The sequence below is a fragment of the Schistocerca serialis genome, chromosome 1 (assembly GCF_023864345.2).
Source record: "Schistocerca serialis cubense isolate TAMUIC-IGC-003099 chromosome 1, iqSchSeri2.2, whole genome shotgun sequence".
Taxonomy (NCBI): Eukaryota; Metazoa; Arthropoda; class Insecta; order Orthoptera; family Acrididae; genus Schistocerca; species Schistocerca serialis.
In genome coordinates, this window is record NC_064638.1 from 944878906 (window position 1) to 944905129 (window position 26224).

Sequence of the window (26224 nt, forward strand, 5' to 3'; positions counted from 1 at the left end):
GACTTAGCTGCTCGTAAGCGTGTAGGCTTGCTTAGACAGACCAAAATAAAGGATTCTTTTTTAAACGTTAATTTTGTATACTGTGTGGATTGTTCATGCAAAATGCGTATGTAATATGTATATATTTTTGTTTAATAAACGGTGCCACATACTATATATTCCTACTGAAGTTGCCTTTGTATGTTACTTTGTAATACTAAAAGAGATGCCTGTTTTTATGGTTCAAATGGCTCTGAGCACTATGGGACTTAACTACTGTGGTTATCAGTCCCCTAGAACTTAGAACTACGTAAACGTAACTAACCTAAGGACACCACACACATCCATAACCGAGGCAGGATTCGAACCTGCGACCGTAGCAGTCGCGCGGTTGCGGACTGCGCGCCTAGAACCGCTAGACCACCGCGACCGGCCTTGTTTTTATGAATAAATTTACTGTAGAGTACTTCTTTTTGGCAAATAAATATGTACAGTTCGATTATCCGAACAAACCAGTTTTCCGAACACCCATGTCCCCCAATTACTTCGGATAATCGACGCTCTACTGTATATATTGGCTTAAATCCTGCTTTAGAACTAGAGATATCTCATGCTGCCAGGGTGCATAACTGTTAAAGAACATTTCAACTGAATAATAAAACAATGGAAAATCCAGGATGGAATTATAACAATATTATAAAAATGATAGTTGCTATACACCTTATAGCAGACACATTGAGTCACAATAGACACAAAAAGATGTTTCAGTGAAAGAGGCTGCCATCAGAATTAGACACACACACACACACACACACACACACACACACACACACACACACACACACAAGCACAAGCACATTCTCTGGCTGCCATGGATAGCCTGGCCTTTGTAACCAGAGACTGTGGTCAATGTGCATGTGAGTTGCATTTGTGTGTGTGTGTGTGTGTGTGTGTGTGTGTGTGTGTGTGTGTTTTGTCGTCTGGGTTGTTGCCCAATTCTGATAAAGGCCTGTTTGCCTGAAAGCCTTGCTTGACAGGCTTCTTGTTGTGCCTGTCTTACTCAGCATCTCCACTATATGGTGAGTAGCAACTACCCTTTTCATAAAATTTTCAACTGAATAATAGGCTAATCATTAACAATGAGACTGTTGATGTGTTGTATTAAATTATGGTTATAAAATGAACAGCATACCATTTTGGCCTCTTTTCCTTAGACGAGCTTGCATACTGGGTGTGTTTGTCTGTAAATAATTGTGCACAACATCAAAATCTTGAAAAGGTGGAAAAAGTGAATCAGGCGGCAAGCTCCCAACCAAAAATTTAAGCTTTCTTGAATTTGTTCGAAGACGATCACCAGTATCAATACCCAGTTTTTGGCACACACTCTGAAATAATTGAAAACCAATTTAAACACAGGTACCTGCAGGCTAAGGATTAAAATGGGCAAAAGTTCAGAAGTAATGTTTATTTTCTTGGAAGATATATTACAAACTATATTACCATACCATAACATACAAAACATTATAATTTCTGGGACCATAAGCTTGTAAAATTTCAAGTGACATGCAAATCAGTAGCACAATACTGGAAAGATCTGAGTAAACCACACATAATGGAAGGAAGAAAGGTAACCACTCATTGTATATTTGAGGCATTAAGTGGTCAAAAGACACCAACATGACAACTTTTTGTGATACTTTCTGACTTTTTTCCTAACAAACTTACAGATATGAAACAGGATAAGTGACCATGACAATATAGTCATGCTAGTGAGTGTGTGCCTGTTTTTTACTTAGCTCTGTAGCATTAAAAAGATTATACACGATTAAATGTGAGATATCACTGGAGTGAGATGATGTCTGACAGGCTCAGTAATACACTTGTGCTCTCCACTTTTTCGATATATTCATATTATTGCTTGATGGTATTTCAAACACATTTATGCTCTGCTTCTGCATCACCTAAGATAATGTTGGAATCAGGGGCAAGTTTGGCAATTTGCAAACCAGGCAGTTTTAAGACCCCTAAATGCCAACTCTACAAGAAACCAACAACTATATACACCTCTTGTAAGTAAAGAATTATCACTCTGCCTTGAGTCCACAGATTCTGAAAAAAGGTTTTGATTCAACCTATGTTAGTCAACTAAGGAATTTTTACATAAATGCTGCAGCTTTCATTATAGTTCTTCTAGTGGGAAATTCTAAGATGACAGTGGAGTGAGGCAAGGGATTTCTATACCATCACAACTATTCTGTGGCCTTATATGAACTTTTCAGATCCCTAAACTGGAAAAAAAGGAGAAAAGCAGTTTGCTGAACCATCAGAAACACCCTGGTCTTGCTGATGCTATTGCACAGTTTGCCTCTGGTATACATAAACTTCAACAACAAATGGAGAAACTTATAGCGCAAGTTTGAAAACAGCATCAAAAAACCATTATAACAGGATTAGCACATAAAAAAGATACTAGAAATTAACAAACAAGATATTAAACCAACTAATGAGTTTACATGGTGCTAATGGCAGCATAAGACAGAGAAAGGATGGACAGGAAAATATATAAGCAGAACAGTAAAAATGATAGTCACTGCTCTGAAAATGCTATTTAAGTTACCAAATTCAAAGCTTCTAGCGTATCTAAAAAGAAAAGCTTACTATCAGTAAGCAGTGAATACCATGAAGACATTTATACAAGGAACTACTACAAAAGATGGAGAAACAGACAAATACACCAGAGAACAGAACAATGGTAAAAATGTAATTATGACTGTAATGAAAACATTATGGTAGTGGGTAGGACATGTAGCTGGATTGTGTGGTAGATAGACAACAGAAGTAGTTTGCTGAATTTTGAGGTATATGAGAAAACTGAGATGATGTATTAGTGGAAGGGTTAATGACATTAAAAAAACCATTCAGGAGCAACAAGGAGAAGCCTGGAAGATGCCTTAATCAGGAATCAAATGCAATATGAGGTTAGTGCTGACTATGATAATACATGCCCTGGAAGAACTAAAAGATTACCTAACGACTTACATACTGACCATCTCAGATACCAATCTGAGATGAAAGAATTAGCTATGGTGGGTTTATAGTTAAATACCATTAATATCTCCAGTTTAATGTATCCAAATTAAACATGACCTATTCACACATACTTGATCCTTAAACAATTGTGAGTGAATTGTGCCAAATGCTTCAGGAAATCCTTCCTAGCGTGATTTCTCAGTCAACTAAAGACATTTGCTAATATGATACAGTATAATAATTATCCAGCTGTGAACAACTTCGTCATAATGTGCTCAAAGGTGTGCACATTTTTCAATGTTTAGGGAAGGCTGCCTTTCACTTTTGCTACTGGAACAAGAAAATTTCTTGTGTTCTTATAAGTAACCTTAATCTTCCAATTACAGAAGACATTAAATACTTCTACAATAGTGAACAGTGCACAGTGTGAAGTTCAAAGTGTACGCACACAAATTTTAAGCACTAAAAACATACCAAAAGTGCCTTGAATGATTAATGTTTTGAATAACTTGCAGTTCATATCAGCAGCTAAACTGTTTCAGATGTAATTGTTACACAAGTGCCTTGCAGAGAAAATGAAATCAAGGCAGTGTATGATGATACATTACATATGATTTCCATCAATTGGGGCTTTAATTTGTTGACATTAAATACTTTATAACGGCTCCTGTAGCACAGTTCTTATGATAATTTTTGAACAACATATGTTTTAATAACAATGAAACAGTCACTTATTTATTCCCTGCAGTCGTCACAAAAGTGGGAAGTGCCTATTGGTTGGATGACAAAAACCAATATTTTGGTTACACTAGGCACATCTGACAAAAGAAAAATTAATGAATTCACGCACTTCACAGTAATAACTAGTTTTATTTAGATAGAACTAGGATGGAGTAAGAAATGGTCATGGCTTTATTCTGTGCATTGTGCTGCATGACAGACATTCTGTATCAGATTTGTAAACTGCAGTGATGCAAACTAACAATGAACAATTAAGTCACATTTAACAATACTTTTCCACTTATTGAAAAGTCTTTCCACTGCCAAAATTTTTTTTGTCAAAAAGCTGAATCACACTATTATTTCCAAGTGGAATCCAGATTATATTAACAATCTTTTCATCATCATCCTAAAGCCTGAGACTTTATTATTATTATTCCCCCCCCCCAACAGCTAAGAAGATATTTCAGATGCAATACTGAAAATTATTCTCTCCCATTTTTCCAGATTTTAGCACATCAGTTACAAGATTTTTGCCACTAACAAATGGTTCAAATGGCTCTGAGCACTATGGGACTTAACATCTGAGGTCCTCAGTCCCCTAGAACTTAGAACTACTTAAACCTAACTAACCTAAGGACATCACACACATCCATGCCCGAGGCAGGATTCGAACCTGCGACCGTAGCAGTCCCGCAGTTCCGGACTGCGCGCCTAGAACCACTAGACCACCACGGCCGGCTTTGCCACTAACAGGCCTGTGCTAGAGGTATCAGCGGATTGCAGCTTTCACAGCTTTTATCTCTCTTCAGGAACCTTAAGGCAAATTAGGACCAAAAATTAAAAGAACTTTTGGTGGCAAAAATCTTTTAACTCACATGGTAAAATCTAGAAAAATGGAAGAATGCGTCACATCATTCATTGACTGCACAAGCAACTCTGACTTTTTTTCATTCAATAATAAAGTGTGGCTTGCTTGCCATTCTTGCACGAAATCTGACTGCTTGGCTTTATACACAGCAAGAAGTTTCAACTTCACATCAGCTACAAACTATAGTATTACCTACTAATGACATTTGCTCTATGTGTTCACTAGAACTAAAATATGTAATTCTGCGACTTCCTTTTCTTTTTAATTTCCTGAGCTATTGACTCCGGAACAAAAGGGTGTGCAAATGGAGACAAGCCGTGAGGTGCTGTGTCTCTCTGTTGATGGACAGGTACATTTCTAAAATCTATTATCACTGGTGGTGCCCATGGCTGCATCATTATGAATCCTGAAGGAGAATGTCCCAGCACAGTTCGAAAATCGACAAACACTGAAAAAGGCAAAAGCTATTCCATCTGCAGGGGAAGTGACAGTCATCACATTTTTCAACTGTGATCGAATGAATTACAGGATGCAGTCCCATCCCTTCCTCTCACTACCATTACAGCAGCATACTGCATGTCAGTATTGGCTAAACTGAAGCAGCACACTGAAACATCCAGGTCTTTCTCCGACAGGATGGCAACTCATTATGCCAATGTGCAGTCATACACCAGAGATCAAGTCAAGCAGTTTCTGGCTCAGTTCAACATTACCATCTGCTTCATAGCCCCCACTCTTCGGTGATGGTAATGTACCATGGTAATATACAGTCGTTACTGATGTACCGGAATGATTTTTGGGGCAATTCCACAGTTAAACATGTAAAATACAGAAAATAACCATCAGGGTGATAAAGAGAGCTAAATTTAGTGATTCCTGCCGACTAATTTTTAAATGTGTGAAAATCCTGCCCCTGCCTTATTCATATATGTTTGAAATACTAATTTTTATGAAAGGGATCATCTATGAGAAAGAAAACATCTTCAAACATAACTATGATTTACACAAATATGAAAATAAATGGAAGCTTAATTACATGTGAACACAGTAAGCACAAATTTATGCAAAAGAGGAGTATACCACACTGAAGTTATGTTATGCAACCATCTTCCTTCTTATAAAATGGATATTGACATTAAATATATTTAAGATAAAGTTGAAAGGCTTCTTGCTTGACCAGTGCTTCTACTCTGTCTCAGAACCTTTGGAACATAATAAGAAGTAAACCTCCTTTATCAAATCTTGTTAATTATCTATTATGTCACTTTATACTATAATTTACTTTGATTATGTTTATCACATAGTCTCACTAACAACTGCATCATGTGTACAAGCAATAGCTACATCAGTTTATATTATTATGAACTTTGTGTTGACCATGTAGTCACAATGACTACTGTAATCATAAATTAAATGTGTTGACCCCTTGTCCCATGTCACATGTACAACCAATGTATCTTCCTTGCAGTTAAAATTACAAAGATAGAAGGGCCACTATGGCCAGGATTATGAGGAACAACTACATTTTTTAAGAAAAAAGAAAGAAAAAAAGTCCTTCAACTTTTAGTTAATATTGCATCTGAACATTGTATTATATACCAGGAACTCTTAACTTCTGAAGCTGTATTGCAAGGCAAGATAGCAGATAACAGAAATTAAATACTTGCATAATCCACAATCTGCCCATGTTCTGAACTTCAAGACCATGAGAAATATAGTGTACATAATAAAACATGGAATCCACTTTTCTCCTCAATACAGAAAGGGCATTAATCCATTCTTTTGTAATTAATACTGATTGTTTTTGCAGCCTTACTCTTCTTACTTTTACACACAAAATATGTAAATTTATGTTCCATACATTAGAAGTTAATAACTAACTACATCAGATTGTTAATTTCAGAGCCCAATGAAATTTCTGAATATTTAAAAATAGGGAACTTTCAGATTCAGCAGGTGTCCCACTAAGTGGTTCATTTATCTGATGAAAACACAGTAGCAAGTAAAGACGTAAGTAAATAATACATACACAGAAATTATGCAAGGATAATTTTAAGCTTCCAGAAATGAGTGAGCAGATGAAAAGCTAAATGTAAGTGAAATGTAAATTTTTTTACAACAATCCACTACTGTATATCCATATTAATGAATTTTCACTTTGGGCCATTTAGCACCATCCAAATATCATCTGATGCTGGGAGTCTAGTTACCATTTTCTAAATCTGTGACATAAGTAACATGTCAGCCTAGTGGAAAAAATGTATTCTCTTTCATTTCCGACTGGATGTTTCAAAGTAACAGTGTACTTTTCAAAATAAGATGTTAATTGTTCTCACTAACTGTCTTCAGTGAACATGACTGAAATTTTAACAGACTTTTCATTGTATTAACTTTTTAACTTTCTCCTTTTGACAATTTTCCTTATAGTTTTATAGTCAATAATTTAAATCAATTTTTCTCAAATTATACATTACTCTCTGTTCCTGCAAGCCACCTGTATTTAATCCACACTTGTATTCTCATTTTTCTGCATCATTGCCTTGCCCCTCCTTTTCCCCCAAACTGTTCTCTTTCTACTCTGCAAATTCCACCAATTCGTCTTGCTCATTTCTTTTCTTTTTAATTTAAGATATTTCCTTTATGTACATATGGTAGGCCACTTTCTGCATATTACCTTCTCTTACCTATTAAATATAGTTCACATTAATTTGCCTCAGGTAAATAGGCTGTAAGGTCCTATCCTCTACCTCACTTAACCCACTCCACTGAACTCTATGCTATGCTGGTAATAGGCATTTACCACAATAACTTACATCAATCATCCTACAGATCTTCATTTCAAAATCTGTAGAATTATCAATAACATCAAAATACGGATGTCCAACCCATGCAGCTGCTGCTTTATAATCCAAATCTCGTGCTAAATCTATACCCTCACTGCGACATGCATGATCCTGCAACAGTAAACACAAGTCTCAACAGAAAGATCCACTTAGCAAGTATGTTTACACACACACACACACACACACACACACACACACACACACACACAATTTCAAAACATAACATATGACTTTAAATCATATAAGATATGAAGTATTACCTCTGTTGAATAAAAATCTTCAGCACCATTAGCAGCTGAAACCATGTGGATAATCTGATTGTAACGATTGTCTCTTAATTCGACTGAATTCCAAGCATTTGATGACATCATCCTTTCCCATTTTTCCTTTGATATAACTGAAAGTATATGCAAATACTAACAGATTTGAGAAATGAAAATAATAACTAGGTTGAATACATATTTACAAACTTGCAAGGAAAGATGACTCAAAAATGATACTTGATACATTAGCATTTATAATAGTTTGCAATGAACTCTAATTCTGCTAATTTCTTATACCCAGAAATCAGAAAAGAAGAAAATACATGTGAATCAACTCTTCTACAGTTAACAAACTGGGCAAGTTGGCACCAGCAACTTTTTCCGTATTTTATAGTTTCTTAAACACTGGCTCATAGTTAAACACAATGGAATTACCACACACACCAGCTCATTTTAGGATAGGTAAGACAGAAAGATGTCAAGTTCTACGAGAGGTCAGGATTGAAACAAATCTTCAGTTTAGGAAAGAAATTAAACAGCACAATTCTAGCACATTGGATCACCAATCACAGCTATCAATTATAAATTTTCACCAATCACCAGAAATTTTTATCTCCACCAAGTTGTATCTCAGTCCTAGGTAATTCCATTGATGAATTAAAGTCACCCAACCCAGTTGACATAATCTGCCTCTCTGAACACCATGTGACCACTGGTATAGGAACTAGGCCTAAGCACAATGAGAAACTCAGACAGGAGAGTACTGCAAATGTTAGAATAAGGAAAGGTTCTCATAAAAGCATAATTAAAAATAATGTAAGTGTATTTCATCAAAATATTGGATACATATTTACAAACTTGCAAGGAAAGATTACTCAAAAATGATACTTGATACATTAGAAGATTTAGAAACTCAGAATGAAATAGATATACTATGCCTGTCTGAGCATCACATTGTTACTGATATGGATAAGGTAAATGTAAGTGGTTATAAGCTCTCTGCACATGTAATGAGAGAAAATATGGAGAAAGGAGTTGCCATATATGTCAAAAGTTATCATTGTGCAAAAAGTATAGAAACAAAAAAGTTTTGTGTAGAGAAACATATAGAAGCATGTGCCTGTGAGCTTAAATTAAATAAAGGCACATTTATAATTGTAACTGTATATAGGTCCCCATCAGGAAATTTTCATCTATTTCTGAAAAATTTGGACTCCTTGTTGTGCTATCTGTCAGACAGGGGGAAGCAAATTATTATTTGTGGGGATTTCAATGTAGATTCTCTGAAAGAGGGTAATAGGAAAAATGACCTTGAAGTATTACTCGGTTCTTTCAATTTGACACCCGTTATTGATTTTCCTACTCGGGTGGTAAAGGATAGCAGCTCACTGATAGATAACTTCTTTATAGACCAAGATAAGTTTAACCAGATAAATGCTCAGCCTGTTGAGAATGGTCTTTCTGATCATGGTGCACAGCTAGTTACAATATATGACATAGCTCCATTCAGCAATACTAAACAGTCCTCCAAAGTAGTACGTTCAGTCAACGATTTAACAATTGCAAATTTCAGGGAAAGCCTACAGCAGTTAGACTGGGATGAGGTGTACCGTGAACCTGATGCCAATTTAAAATATAATTTATTTCATGACATTTTTGTAAATGCATTTGAAAACTGCTTCCCCAAGAAAATAGTTAAATATACTCGTAAGAAACCTTGTAACAAACCATGGCTTACTAAGGGTATAAAAATATCTTGTAACCGGAAAAGGGAAATGTATCTGACAGCAAGAAAGAGTAGTGACCCAGAAACTATCAAAAATTATAAAAACTACTGTGTTATATTAAGAAAAGTTATTAAAAAAATCCAGGAGTATGTGTATCATGTCTGAAATCAGCAACTCTGATAATAAAATTAAAACAATTTGGAATATTATTAAAAGAGAAACAGGTCAACCAAGAGCAGAGGAAGACAGTATTACCATCAAATTGAATGAAAACTTTACGAACAAAAAGTCAGAAGTTGAAAATATTTTTAATAATCATTTTCTAAATGTTGTGGATATAGTAGGATCCAGGTGTTCATTAGAAGATGCTAGGCTGTTAATGGAAGAGGCCATACCTATGCAATTTGATACAATTGAAATCTCACCCACTTCTCCCTCTGAAATTAGGAAAATAATAAACTTGCTTAAAAGCAAAAACTCACATGGAATTGATGGCATTTCCAGCAAAATACTAAAAGCTTGTTCTCAACAGATAAGTAAGATTCTCAGCCACCTGTGTAATAGCTCTCTGGAACAGGGCATTTTCCCTGATAGACTGAAATATGCTATTGTTATACCTTTGCATAAAAAGGGGGATAGATATGATGTCAACAATTACCGTCCAATCTGCCTTCTAACAGCTTTATCCAAAATTTTTGAGAAAGTAATGTATTCAAGAGTAGCTTCACATATCTGTAAAAATGAAGTACTAACAAAATGTCAGTTTGGTTTCCAGAAAGGTTTTTCAACAGAAAATGCCATATATGCTTTCACCAGTCAAATTTTGAACGATCTGAATAACCGAACACCTCCCATTGGGATTTTTTGTGATCTCTCAAAGGCTTTTGATTGTGTAAATCATGAAATTCTGCTAGACAAGCTCAAGTATTGTGGCATGAGTGGGACAGTGCACAAATGGTTTAATTCGTACCTAACTGGAAGAGTGCAGAAAGTTGAAATAAGTAGTTCTTGTAACATGCAAAGATCAGCACATTCCTCAAACTGGGGAACTATCAAGAATGGGGTTCCACAAGGGTCAGTCTTGGGTCCTTTGTTGTTCTTATTATATATTAATGACTTGCCATTCTATATTCATGAAGAGGCAAAGTTAGTTCTCTTTGCTGATGATACAAGTATAGTAATCACACCTGAGAAACAAGAATTAACTGATGAAATTGTCAATACTGTCTTTCAGAAAATTACTAAGTGGTTCCTTGTAAACGGACTCTCACTGAATTTTGATAAGACACAGTACATACAGTTCCGTACAGTGAATGGTATGACGCCATTAATAAATATAGACCTTAATCAGAAGCATATAGCTAAGGTAGAATATTCCAAATTTTTAGGTATGTCCATTGATGAGAGATTAAATTGGAAGAAACACATTGATGATCTGCTGAAACGTTTGAGTTCAGCTACTTATGCAATAAGGGTCATTGCAAATTTTGGTGATAAACATCTTAGTAAATTAGCTTACTACGCCTATTTTCACTCATTGCTTTCATATGGCATCATATTTTGGGGTAATTCATCACTGAGGAATAAAATATTTATTGCACAGAAGCATGTAATCAGAATAATAGCTGGAGTCCACCCAAGATCATCCTGCAGACATTTATTTAAGGATCTAGGGATATTCACAGTAGCTTCTCAGTATATATACTCTCTTATGAAATTTGTTATTAACAACCAAACCCAATTCAAAAGTAATAGCAGTGTGCATAACTACAATACTAGGAGAAAGGACAATCTTCACTATTCAAGATTAAATCTAACTTTGGCACAGAAAGGGGTGAATTATACTGGCACTAAAGTCTTTGGTCACTTACCAAATAGTATCAAAAGTCTGACAGATAACCAACAAGTATTTAAGAAGAAATTAAAAGAATTTCTGAATGACAACTCCTTCTACTCCATAGAGGAATTTTTAGATATAAATTAAGAAAAAAAAAATTAAAAAAATAAAAATAAAAAAACACAAAAAAAATAAAGTTGTTATATTAACTTAAGTATGTTGTTAAATTAACCTAATTATGTCATGTATTGGAAAATTCGACTCGTTCCACATCATTACGAAATATCGTATTCATGATCCATGGAACTAGTATTAATCTAATCTAATCTAATCTAATCAGAAAAATAACTCAGTGATAATGGAAGAATATTTCAAAAGTGACAAGAGAAACAGTTATTTTAAAATACACACAAATATTTAATACTGGTTACATGGGTTCTGTGGTAAATCAACAGATCCAAAAGCTAATTTAAGATGAAATGATAATTGTTTTCATTATGAACAGAAGAAAAATTTATCTTCAGAGCAAAAGAAAAAAATCTGATCACCCTCTGCCTCTAACATTGCAAAATCCAAATTAACATGTCGAGTTTATGATCATCTGTCAATGATACTTTCCTATAGACAACAGTGTAGTCAGGCAACAATCTTAGTGCTGCTGATCTAGTAAATTGCTTATGTATACTGAGGACATCAACAATTTTATTATGCTTTCTTGGGGTACACCCACTGTACTTCTGTTTCTGTTGAACATTTACTGTACAGTTTAAGGTACTGAGTTCTATTAGTCAAATATTCATTGAGCCAATGATACTCCATAGATCATATTTTGGATATAATAGTCAATCATTTGATACAGTGATGAATGGCTTTCAGAAACTAGGAATATGGAATCTCTCTCTTCACCTGCACCATCTTTTACAACACATCATGTATGAGAAAAGCATGTAGTGTTTCACATGACTTTTCCTAAATACATGCCAATTCTTTGAGACAAGCTCGTATTTCTCCAAGAGCATCATAATATTTGAGCTCAAAATGTGCTCTAGAATCCTGCAGACAGACATCACAAATACTGGTCTCTAATTTTGTGCATTCAATCTTTTACACTTTTTGTAAACAGAAATGACATATGTAATTTTTGACTTCTCATTGTATGAGAGATTCTAGAAAAATATGAACTAGGAAGAAGGTTAGTTCCATGGTGTATTCAATGTAAAACATAATTGGAATTCTGTCAGTGCACAGTGCTCTGTTCACTTTTAGTAGTCTTTATTGGTGCTGTTCAATATTAGGGTTGCTTATCTCAATACCTCTTTTTCGTGAGGCAGCCAAACACTCGTACAAGAGTATAATGTAATTTGTATAGGCAATAACATCGGCCTTGAAACCTAGCTGCATCTACTAGTTTCTATTGAGGGACAATAGACTGGAGACATTTATAATATGAAAATAGATTATGGAATTTAAATATAAAGAAAATAGTATAAAAGGTAATATAATGGGGTTATCGGAAGTGCAGAAAAACATCAAAACCTAATAGAATTACAGTCAAGACATATGTTTCAATAGCAATGAACAGAGCAGGAGGTAAAAGTTCACTAATGTTCTCCTGCATACCTTTATGAAGTTTGGAAGAGAGTACTTGTTGATGTAAAGTGGTGAGAGCATGTTGTGAGTTGTACTTGGATAGCTCTGTCGGTAGGGCATTTGCCCACAAATGGCAGAAGTCCCAGGTTCAAATCCTGGCCCAGCACATAGTTTTAATCTGTCATGAAGTTTGAGAGGAGACACTTTGTATGCATTCATGTATGGGGAATTGAAGGTCCGTACATAAAAATTCCACTCATACCCAGACTGGTCTATCTATCCTGAAGTGATTCATAAAAGTCTGAAACATTGTCTGTGAAACAAACTGTGATAACATGGGTAGTTTGGTGTCTGACAAATTGTTATTACATATTTAATTAAAATATTTCTCGTGTCTACCTTACATGGAGGGATATCCACTTCTGCTAGGAAACAAAGAATGAGGCTCATGCATGAAGTTCCAGTTCTTAAACCTTTAGCAGTATTTTCATTGTGCCTGTCTGACTCAATGCTTTCTGAATAGGTCAGTAGTAATCTATCCTTTTCATAATAAAATTATTTTTGGTGAGAGATAGATGTTATATATTGTTGCCCTTATAGACAGATAATCACAGAATGCTACTGCTTCTAATGTAGTGTTTGGGGTGGGGGGAGGGAGGGGCATAACTGTGACAAATTGGCTGCTGTACTAGATTCCAGGTGTATGCCATGTGTCATTCCCCAGACAATCTGCAGTTCTGAAAAATTTGAAAAGGATGAGGAGATTAAAGTCAGAGAGAGCATAAGTAATTAAACTTAACTATTTGAGGATGATTTCATAATCAGAGCTAATAATGAGTGTTTTTCTGATAACTGCCATTTTATCAATGCAAAGGCTAATCGTGGTTTAGTCGCCTTTATTCACTTGCTAGAAAACACAAGAGTTACTGCATGTTTATTGATATAGCTGAAGATTGTAATTCACTCAAGGTCTAGAAGAGGCCTTAAGCCAACAACAGATGTTAAATGGCTAATAATAACAATATTAAAAATTGATATGTCCATGAAACAACTTACATCTGAAGATTTAACCGCTGCAGAATCATGTGATAAATAATCTTCTTACCAATAAGCATAATCTTGTTCTGTATATGAAATTGGAGAGATGTGAATGTCATCCTAGTTGTTTGTGGCTAAGAACCATCGGAAAGAACAGAGGAGACAAATAAAATTGTAAGAGGGATTGCTCTGAACAGAGGAATTTGGAAAAGTATAAAAACAGATGTGTGTGAGGGGTATTGTGTGACTAGACCAGAGATGTATTTTGTACTGTACTTTCCGTTCAATACTCTTATTATTATTATTATTCTTTGATTTACATTACATCAGTACACATTACTTCTTTACAGAATATTAGGTCTGAATGAGTAAATGAATAAAAACTGAATGACCTTTTTCCAGAAGAAATCTGTATTAGAAACTAGCTTGTTAGACTCAGAGTTTGGCTAGCAACATTAACATTTCCCATCCTCTTTCTCTGTTTACTACTTTTTCATCATGATGATCCATAAGATTTTTTTTTATTTTTATTTTCTTAACTCGTGATACTTAATCTTGTTAAAAAATGTTACCATTACTGACAATAAGCTAAGAAATGACTAGTACAATTAAAATAGAAATATTTGTCTTTCTAAAAAAATCTTGCACTTTTACAATTTGCTTCAGCTTCTATGCTGCAACCTGTGTCACTTACACACCTTATTGTTACTGTATTGTCCGACCAGATAACTGGAAGTCTATCTCTAAAATCTACCTTTCTCTTTGCAATATCTTACCACCTTCTCAGTTTTGTTGCCGCAACTGCTTACAACTTTCTCATCAGTGTTTGTTGTTGCAGAGTTGAACTGTACAAATTTCTTGTTAAATTTTTCTGCGCTTTGTTTCACAATGTCAATGAAACATGGTAAAAGGTGATACATTTCTATGACCATGTTGTGTAGGAATATTTTAAGTACAAATAAAGTGTTTGGCTGTTGTGAATTACTTTAAGCAGAACATTGTGTATCAACAGTACAACACAAAATGTAACAGAATATAAAGATTTACAATTGTATACATACAGGCTGAAGCATCCATGGCACCTCTATCACAGATAATCAAACAATCTCTACTACAGGATTCTCCAAGAGCAAAGAAAGTATTTTCTATCTGCAGCATGGTTTTCAGAAGATTTTCCTGGAATTTGAATGCTGCAATAACAAACAGACAGATAAATCCATGTTTTAGGAAATCAGTAAACCAATATTTTGTTAGAATTATTCAACAGGACACACAGCAAACTCACCACACCAGAAAAAAAAACAAAGAATGCAATCATGCTCAGACATAGAGAGTGTGTATTAAACAAGAGGAAAAAGGAGCATTGAGGACGTCACACATTATGACGCAAAATGATTTATGATTAAATATGGACAAGTCTTTATGAAATTCTATCATTTTGGTTGTCACTTGAAAATTACGAATTATTTCAATGTATTACATAGCTTCACATGTCCTGTTATGAGATTTTGCACACACAAATTTCCTCCTTAGTGAAGAGTAAGGTTTCTATTCAATGAAATTTCTAGGATTAAGTTGAAAATGAATTTAGTTACGTTTAACATAAAGAGAAATATAAAACTGCCAATTTTAATGATCATACAAGGCACTGAATGCATTATTAACAGTAGTTACAAAAAGCTCTTTAAAGTTTCACAATGCATACTCATCACACACACAAACACCTCCAGCAATGTTGGCAAATGTAAAATTCCAAATGATTTTTAAGATTCACAGCAAGAAACACAATCCATTTAAGAATGAAAACCATATCACAAATATTGATGTGACCAACGTGTTGGAAGATATCTAATGTAAAACTACTGTGTAATGGTTTCGTCTTAACCACCATCATTAAACAAAAAGAAACATCATTTCTAATCATTAATCAGCATAATATGAAGTTCATTCCACAATTTTGGATAGTCTGAAAATTAATCTTCACATATTTTATGTATTATCCTTGAAGAAAATGTACCCCCCCTCCCTCCAACTCAATCACTAATCTTCATAGTAAGGTTTTTCGAGGGCATTGCACAAGCATCAATAGTTGAGTTTGAGAGCTCTTTTTGGGAAGAGAATTTTCAATTTCTGGAAGGAAAAAAAATTACTTGGGTTTAGTTGTGAGTTCTAACATAAAATCAGAATCACAAGAATTCGAAACTTGACAAAGAATTACACATGTCTGTCCTGTGAGCAGGTGTGGTTCATCAGGCGCATAGCAGGCAGGTCTTGGGCAATTGCTTCCAAAACCTTTTGGAAAGGTTACGCAAGTATATATCACAGCACATGGATGTAAATTTACTTTTCTACCATACCAGTTTTTCTTTTGGAACATATTTGTATAACCACATCACCACCCACAACAATGAATACACACAATCCTGTCAAATATCTGCTGACATATCTCTAAATATTGTGCCTTCAGTTCCAACTGCAAACCTTGATAACATGAATTTAGTTATGTAAATTAGTTTTTAAGTCATCAGTCTCCTGACTGGTTTGATATGGCCCACCACAAATTCCTATCCTATGCCAACCTTATCTCAGAGTAGCAGTTGCAACCTATGTCTCAATTATTTGCTGCATGTATCCCAATTTCTATCTTCTTCCACAGTCTTTACACTCTACAGCTCCCTCTAGTACAATGGAAGTTATTCCTTGATGTCATAACAGATGTCCTATCATCCTGTCCCTTGTCAGTGGTTGCCGTATATCCCTTTCCTTGCTGATACTGTGGAGAACCACCTCATTCCTTACCTTATCAGTCCACCTCATTTTCAACACTCATCTGTAGCACCACATCTCAAATGCTTCGATTTTCTTTTGTTCTTCAATCACACCAACCAGCACCTGCTTTCTTTGGAATTGAATTTTATTTCCTTGTATGACTGGGGATACTTCACCCATTTCACACATCTTGTATACCAGGTGGATCTGTTTTGTTTGGTTGCTCTCTCAACATTATCAGTAGTTCTGAGAGAATGTCATCCATTCTGGGGCCTTGTTTCGAGTTAGGTCTTTCAGTATCCTGCCAAATTCTTCTCACAGTATCATATCTCCTATTCCATCTTCTATATCATCTTCCTTACCTTCAAGTACACTTGGCTTGTACAGCCCTTCTATATACTCCACCCACCTTTCAGCTCTCCCTTCTTTGCTTAGTCCTGTTTTTCCATCTGAGCTCTTGACATCTTGAGCTCTTTTCTCATGAAGTCTCTAATTTTCCTGTATACAGTAACTATACTTACACTTATCCAATACTCACTTCTACTTAAGTCATTTTGCACTTCCTATAAACGTCATTCTTGAAAGTTTGTATTCCCTTTTACATTCTTCATTTGCTGTGTTTTTATATTTTCTCCATTCACCAATTACTCAGTAATCACACGTTATATCTAATGATTTTTACTAGGCCTTGTCTTTTTACCTATTTGATCCTCTGCTGCCTTCACTATTTCATCTCTCAAAGCTATCCATTCATCATCTACAACATTCCTTTCCCCCATTTCAGTCAGCCATTGGCTAATGCTCCCTCTACAGTCTCTGGTTCCCTCTAAAAACACCCAAAAAACTATGGCTGTTTCAACTTATCCAGGTACCACCTCCTTAATATCCTGACTTTGTGCAATTTTTTTCAGTTTTAATCTACATTTCATAACCAATAAACTGTGTTCAGAGTCCACAACCACCCTTGAAAATGTCTTCTAGATTGAAATCTGGTTCCTAAATCTCTGTCTTAGCATTAAATAATCAGTCAAAGTTTCTGGTGTTCCAGGTCTCCCATGGGTACAACCTATTTTTACAATTCAACAACCAAGTGTTAGTAATGACTAAATTATGCTCTGTGGAAAATTCTACCAGATGTTTGTTTTGTCTTGCTTTAGGGAGCAAAAAACAACTGGGATCAAACGTGCCAAAGTCAGAACTATAGAACATCAGAGAGAGGAGTTAAACGACTATATGTCAGTCCCAATTGACAGAAGAGAAGATAGCTAGAAACAGGCAAGTTGAAACAGGACTATAAAGACACCATACAGAAACGGAGATCCAAAACTAAAAATTAAATGGCCTTTGCCATATTGCTTCGATGCCATTCGCTAAAACGGCTGCTAAATCAGACGGCAAACCCAAGGTGGAATGTAAAATGGTTAAAAAAGGGGCAGCCCATCAGGAAGTGGCAGACAGTTAAAATCTGGGCACAATATGTACAAAGTGGTGGGGTAGCGCCATATAGCCAATGATGATGGTTAAAAAGGCAGTGCCAAATATGCAGCCGAGTTAACATGATCTCCTACTGGCAGGAGGTCCGAGAGTAGGTCATCCAAGGTGCTCGGAGAGGCTTAATAAGCCGAAGGTTATTCCAGTGAAGGGAGGACCATTGGCGATGCCAAAGGGACACCACCTCCTGACAGATGGCAATGCAGAGATCATCGGAGGCAATATAGGCACTCACGGGCTGAGGTACGGGGACTGCAACCTTGGCAGCAGCGTCAGCAGCCTCGTTTCCTGGCAGCCCAACATGACCAGGAACCCACAGTAACATGACACTCACCAAGAGTGAGCAAGTGACAGTTTTCCTGGACCCGTTGCACTAAAGCCTGGGCAGTGTACAGCACAGATAGACTTTGATGGACACTGAATGAGTCTGAGCAGAGGGCACAATTGAAAAGACTGTGTTGCCAGATGTACTCCATGGCCTGATGCAAGGTGAAGAGCTCAGCTGTAAATACTGCGGAGCGCACTGGAAGCCGATATCGAAAGACACGGGTGCCAATGATTAAGGCACACCCGACTCCTCGGTCAGTCTGAGAGCCATCAGTGTATAAAAAGGTACTATCACGAAGTTCCATGCGAAGGTCATGAAACTGAAGGCGATAGACCGAGGCTGGAGTAGTGTCCTTAGGGATGATGGCCAAGATTAACATGGGCCACTTCACAAAGCCAAGGTGGTGAAGGGTTCACACCCACTAGGAAAGTCGCAGGTAGTGTGAAGTTAAGCCGCCATAAGCGGGCTCCAGGAGGTAATAGAGAAGAGAGATGAGCCCCATACTCACAATCAAAGGAATCATCAAAGGAGGTGGCATAGGAGGGGTGGCCCTGCATGGCAGACAAATGGCATGCATACCGGCTGAGGAGAAAGTTACGGTGGTGGGACAGTGGTAGTTCAGTAGCTTCAGTATACAGACTCTCAACCCGGCTAGTATAAAAGGCACCCATGGCGAAACGGATGCCATGATCGTGGATAGTGTTGAGACAGCATAAGAGGGATCAGCGTGCAGATTCATAAACAAAGCACCCATAGTCGAGTTTCAAACGGATAAGGGACTGATACAAACGGAGGATGGTGGTTCGATCGGCACCCCAGGAAGTACCATTGAGGACACGTACGACATTGAGGGACCACATACAGCAGATTGCCAGGTAAGATACATGGTAGGACCAAGAGTGTTTCCTATTGAGTATGAGCCCCAGGAATTTCGTAATTTCAATGACCGGAAGGGCAACAGGCCCAAGATGGAGAGATGGTGGGAGAAACCATTTGCGCTGCCAGAAATTCATACAAACTGTTTTGTCAGTGGAACAGCAAAAGCCATTGTCGATGCTCCAGGAGTAAAGGTGATCAAGACAGCACTGAAGGCTCTACTCAGTGAGACATGTCTGTGGAGAACTGCAATAGATGGCAAAATCGTCAACAAAAAGGGAACTGGTGATGCCCGGCGGGAGACAGGCCATTATAGGGTTAATGGCAATAGCAAAGGGCATGACGCTCACGATGGTATCCTGAGGCACACCATTTTCCTGGATAAAGGTGTCCGAAAAGGCAGAACCCACATGCACGGTCTTGTAAAAATGTCTGCAGAAAACAGGGCAGGCACCTATGGAAGTCCCACGTATAAAGAGTATCGAGGCTACCAGTTCTTCAACAGGCGTTGTAGGTCTTCTCCAAATCGAAAAAGACAGCCACAGTCAGGGATTTCCACAGGAAACTATTGATGACATGAGTCGACAAAGTAACGAGATGGTCAACTGCAGAACACTGCACTCAAAATCCACACTGTCCACTCGTTAGCAAATGACAAGACTCAAGCCACCATACCAGCCAGGCACGAGTCATTAGTTCCATCACCTTGCAAACACAGCTGGTATGAGAGATGGGGCAGCAGCTAGAAGGAAGGTTTTTGTCCTAGTCAGGCTTAGGTATGGGTATGAAGGTGGCTTCACACCAGCGTCCAGGAAATGTGCCCTCTGCCCAGATGCTGTTGTACGTGTTTAGCAGAAATTGCTTGCCTGCAGGAGAAAGGTGCTGCAACATCTGAATGTGGATGGCATCTGGCCCTGGGGCGAAGGATCGGGATGAACTTAGAGCATGATCTAGCTCCCTCATAGTAAAGGCAGCATTGTAGCACTCACGATTCGGAGAAGAGAAGGGTATTGCCCAAGCCTTCTCCGCTCGTTTCCGATGGAAGAAGGCAGGGTGATAGTGGGAAGAGCTCGAAACTTCCACAAAATGGTGGCCCAAGGTGTTGGAGAGAGCAATAGGGTCCATGGTGACGTCATCAGCTACTGACAGGCTGGAAATTGGAAAATGGAAAATGGATCTCTGTTCCAGAGAGCCGTCGGAAGTTGGCCCACACGACAGAGGAAGGTGTGGAACTGTTAAGAGAACTAGTGAATGAAATCCAGCTGGTTCTTTTGCTATCCCGAAGAATGTGATGACACTTTGCACACATCTGTTTATAATGAATACAGTTTTTGCCTGCGTAGGGTGACGGTTAAAAATGCGGAGAGCATGTCTCCGTGCATGAATTGCATCACGGCATGCCTCAGTCCAAGGGACTGAGACACGCCGTGGTAAAGAAGTGCAGGGGATGGAATATTCTACAGCAGTAAGGATAACGCTTGTCATCGCAACTGGTGAAATCTTGTTCTTTGAAGGTCACCAGGGAGGAGTAAAGCTGCCAGTCAGCCTTAGGAAGCTGCCATTTAGGCATGCACATGAATAGGGTAGGAGTAAGCAAACGGATAGTGCTCGTATAGGTGTCAGAAAGAACGGGCCACCCAAGATGAGGGGCAAGCTGGGCAGTGTATGGAGAGGTCCAAATGGGAATAGGTGTGCAAGGAGTCAGCAAGTAAAGTGGGTGCTCCAGTGTTAAGGCAGAAGAGGTTAAGTTGATTAAGGAGGTCATCCAAGAGGGCACCTCTCTGACAGGTCCTGGGAGAACCCCAAAGGGTATGATGCACATTAAAGTAATCAAGCAGCAAAAATGGGGGAGATAGCTGCCCAATAAGCTGAAGGAAGTCTGCCATGGTGACATCGAATGACTGAGGGATATAGATGGTACAGAGGACAAAAGTCACGTGGGGAAGAAAAAGGTGAAATGCAACAGCTTGAAGATGGGTAGTCAGGGTAATGGGTTGACTGAATGTCATCCCTTATAAGCCGCACGAGATGGAATGCTGACCTCAGGGGGAAGGTCAAATCTAATTGGGAAGTAATATGATAGCTCAAAGTAGTCACGGGGGCGCAATTTCGTTTCCTGAAGGCAGAGTACAAGGGAATGCTGTGACGCTAAAAGCAGCCGTAAATCCTCTTTGTGGGACCGAAGGCTGCAAATGTTCCATTGGAAGAGAGTCATGATGAAGAGATGTAGTGGTGTCACCTCAGCAGCTGCAGAGTGACAGCTGGGGAAGAGGCGCTACTGCAGGACACAGTAGCAGGATTATTCTGCTCCATGGGGTCCACAGAAGCATCAGCTTGCTTGTGTGGTTGGTTTGTGGAGTCCAACGGTGAGAAATGGTTGTTGGTGCGCACTGGGGACACAAAGGCTGTCCGGGCTAAGGTACCATGTGACAACACCATCCAAGAGGATCTTCGAGGTGGTGAAGGAGAAGACCGTTTGCCTTTGGTGGACTTCTTCGAGCCTTTCCGGTTAGATGAAGACTTGGGTGTTGTTTGGCTGGAGGGACAGAGGAAGTCTTTGCGGGAGTACTTCTCCAGTTCTTTCTGGCCTACTGGTTGTGTAGTTGGTGGCTTTGCCCCTTGAGGCGAGAGTGCAGTGGCTTGTTGCACAGCTCGATGGGGGGATGGCAATGCTACCTAGACATTGGGCGATTTCACAACCTCAGAGCTGAATTGGAGGTCACTTGTCTGCATGGCCATGCCCTTCATGGAGTGAGTGATAACAAGAACAGAACTACAGGTACCAGACAGGAGAACTCAGGGTTTGCAACTAGCCAGTAACTTGTGAGCAACTGGACAAGAAACTTTTTCCTTTACCCGGATCTCTTGAACAGCTCGCTCATCAAGATACACTGGGCAATCCTGAGAGGAGGCGGCATGGCCACCATTACAATTGATACAATTGGGAAAGGGAGTGGACAATCGCCCTGGTGCACATCCCTACCACAAGTGACAGGTGTCTGAGTGCCGACAAGACATTTTACTGTGGTTGAAATAATGACGGTAGTAGCACATCGGGTTTGGAATGTACAGCCAGACGATGATAATTTAATTGCCTGCTTGGAGCTTGGATGGAAGCTCCACTATCAAAGGTGAGGAAGGGAGTGCGGGTGGGCACTACGGAGGAATCTACCTTTTTCATTACTCGATAGACCGTTGAGCAGCCTGGTGTAAATTACACCACGGGAAGAATTCAAAGTTCTATGGGCCTCGACACAAACAGGGTAACTGTGGAGAAGTGAGGCAGCAGCAGTTGTTGTGCTTGAGAATCAGAAGTGGTCTCCGAAAGCAAAGTGCCATTCTGTAAACGAGAGCAGGATTTCACAGGTGAAGGACTGACCGTCTTCAGTATGTGAGACCACGAGGAACCGTGGTGCAGCGGGAAGTGTCTTTGAATCATTAGCCTTATTACGTTTACGTTTTGTAGATATTGAGTGGGAAGATGATTGACTCATCGCGAGAAAATGCCCCACAATTGCCAGTATCTCTGATGGCGCGCTACTTCCAACTGGAGGCCCCCTTCACAAGGGAGTGCACCCCCCTTATGTGATTGTTCACACCTCAGGTCACACTTTCCGATCATCTGACAGAGGTACCAAGCGGCAATTTGGGAAGGATACAGCTCAGGCAATCACCCCTTCCTGGGTCTGGCCTGTACCAGGAGGTACGTGCGAACCCGACCCGTTGACTCGGGGTTGGGCATTACGCGTTACCCAGTCACCTGTTACACTTCAGACACATGGGCTGGTCTTCAGGAGCGCATAGGAAAGAAGAAAAAAGAGGTTCCTCAAACGCCGAAGCGGAGGAACGAGAGGAGAAGGGAAACAAAGAAAGGAAAAGGGAGCGAAAAACAAAGGTGAGACTGTTCGCTTGTCAGCGACAGAATGCACAACATACCTCAGACATGTTCCCCGAGGGAGGGGAAAAAGAATAGCAAGAGGATAGACATGCAGCACAGAAGAGAAAAATGCTGCAAAGGCTGGGGCCCCGTGGTAGCCAAACACGAACCCGCCAAAGAGTGGCGAGCACCCTGGGGGGTTCTTTCATACTTTTCCCTCACTCTATATTCACCTACTTTTTTCCCTCTCTTTCTTTTACTACTATCAAATTCCAATTCCTCATCACAACTAAATTTTCCTCCCCATTAAACACACACACACACACACACACACACACACACACACACACACACACACACACACACACAGAGAGAGAGAGAGAGAGAGAGAGAGAGAGAGAGAGAGAGAGAGAGAGAGAGATATTTCAGCTGGCGAAACTTAATTTGGCAGCTAGTGGAATTTTTTGGATGTCTCGTGTATCACCAAATTAATGCCAACCATTATTGTTTGTCTATTGTTTTCACCTTGTAATTTTCATCACTGTGTTGGTCATATGCCTGTAACTGACTGTGTAATGGCATCAGATAATGATTCCAGACACGGGTTCCTCAAGTCACTGTTTGTAAATATGTTAGTGTGATTTGTCACACGCTGCACATAATTACTAGTAGCATGTGGCAAAAATATTATTAATGTCCGATATATTTATGAAGTTTTTATGGTAGGAAGCAAAGACATAAAATTGCAGATGTTGGTAAGTGAGCTGTTGTGACTTATTAATTTTATTTTGTCTGAGCAGACAGAAGAGGAATATCTATGGATTTTGTTCACAAGCAATAATAATTTACAGAACTCCAAGAATAATTAATTTATCAGCATATCATTTCAACAAAGTAAACTTATATTTTATTGTAATTCTTGAGTTTATCCCAATGTATTTGTTGACTGAACAGTCAATGGCTCAGTGTCCGACAGGCACAATATTTCAGCAATCAGATGTGTTGCCATCATGTGCACTAATGAACTGAGTTCCTAAGGGCGGGCAGCTGACATACCCCTCCCCACTGCAAGCCGTTACCGCCGCGGTCTGCAAACTGAGGGCATGCGGCGGTAGTTGTGGAGAAACTTGCATTGGCGTCTGTAGTAGCATTAATGTTATTGCTCTGTTGGTCTTGGTCACTAGATGGTTGTGCTTGCTGAGCATCTTTTTCATTAGACCCAGTGCTGGTCCCCAAGCCTTGCTGAGATTATAGCTGCAGTTCTGGTTGATAAGATTGTCTCTTGTGTGAATTTTGATGGCTTCTCTAACAACACTGTTCCAGTATTTGGAGTCTGAGCTAAAATCCTGGTATGTTCTTTTTCCATAGTGTGATTCTCTGACAAACAGTGCTTTGCGACCACCAACTTGTTTGGGTACATTAGTAGAGTGTGCTGCTGGTGTTCTTGGCACAGATATTCAATTGTGCACCGTTACACCCCACTGTCAGTAACATCAGAGTGTCTACAAATTGCTGGCAAAATACCTGACAAAGATACTAAATCCTTATGTGGGTAAATGCCCACATCACATTCCCAATTCTGTGAAATGCCTCAACTTCTGGCTGGAGACCCTGATATCATGGTGAGCTTTGTATCATTTCGTTACTTACCATGGTGCCCTTATGTTAGTTACTAGAACTCGTTGGTCAGAAATTTCACGAGAAGAGCACCACTCTCTTCAGGCATGTCCCAACCTCCTTGTCTTTGCTGTTTAATGGAGAATACTGTGAGAGCACTACAGAGGGAGTCACAATGGGCAGCCCACTCTCACCAGTGGTTGTGAATTTTTATATGGAGCACTTTGAGGACCAGGACCTGATAACATCCGAATGGAAACCCACTCGTTCTTTCCATTACATGAATGAAACATTTGTCACATGGCCCCATGGAAGGGAAAAACTTCTTGACTTCCTTGTATGTCTGAATGCCATATAGCTTTTTTTTAAAAAAAAAAAAAAAAAAAAAAACGGAAGACTACCATTCCTGGATATCATGGTCAAGAGAAGAGTTGTTGGCACCATGGACCATGGTGTGTATCAGAAGAAAACTCACACTGATCAGTATTTGCATGCAGATAGTGCCACCACCCTGTGCAGGAATGGTGTGGGCTACTAAAAACACTATGCAAAGAGTTTGCCCGAGGAAATTTAACACGTTAGAACTGTGTTCCACATAAACATATACTCAGAACTGCAGATTAAGCATGCAATGCCCCACCACTAAAGTACAGCCTGTGGCAATGGAAGAAATCATGGAGGAAGAGAGAGCTGCAGCCTTTATGCCAAACACCCGGACACTACCACGAAAAGTCAGGCACATAATAAAAACGGACTGTGTAAGAACAATCTTTGCCGCCCCCTCCCCCCTGCACCAATAAAACATGGGCATAATTAGGGAGTGTCAAGGTTGACTTAGGTTTGCGGAAGACTTTGTACCAAAAGGGCGAGACAAATATTGGACAAAAAGCGCGTACCATCAAAGATCGATGCAGAGAACACCAGCGGCACACTTTACTAATGTATGCCAATAAGTCGGCAGTCTAAGAGCACCATTTGTCAGAGAATCATGCAATGGAATACGAAAGTACCAGGACTTTAGTGCACACTTCCAAATACCGGGACAGCATCATTAGATAAGACATCAAAATTTGTACTAGGGATAACCTTATCAATCAGGACAGCAGCTATAATCTCAGAAAGGCTTGGAAAACAGAAGTGCACCTAATTAAGAAGGCACTGAGCGAACACAATGATCTGGCAATGACGGCAGACAGAGTAACTGTTTCCTCGCCACCGCAGATACCAGTGCAAGTGTATGTGTGACTGGCGATGTGCATCTTTGGATGCGAATGGTGAAGGTGACGGTTTGTGACGGGCGGGGATATAAGTCTGCTGTGTGCCTTCAGTAGCTCAGTTCGCAAGCGCACCTGATGGTGGCGATATCTC

At 38.9% G+C, this 26224-nt stretch overlaps 1 protein-coding gene across 2 annotated transcripts in view; it reads right to left on the minus strand.

Moving 5' to 3' along the window:
- LOC126412546 (TRPL translocation defect protein 14) overlaps positions 1 to 26224 on the minus strand; it is a 175876-nt gene that overhangs the window by 42624 nt on the left and 107028 nt on the right. For both annotated transcript variants that reach the window (XM_050082200.1, XM_050082195.1), the window contains 4 exons: positions 14960 to 15088; positions 7704 to 7840; positions 7414 to 7554; positions 1172 to 1364 (listed from right to left, as the gene is read on the minus strand). In XM_050082200.1, coding sequence (XP_049938157.1) covers positions 1172 to 1364; positions 7414 to 7554; positions 7704 to 7840; positions 14960 to 15088 — 600 coding nt within the window. The remainder of the gene's footprint in view (positions 1 to 1171; positions 1365 to 7413; positions 7555 to 7703; positions 7841 to 14959; positions 15089 to 26224) is intronic.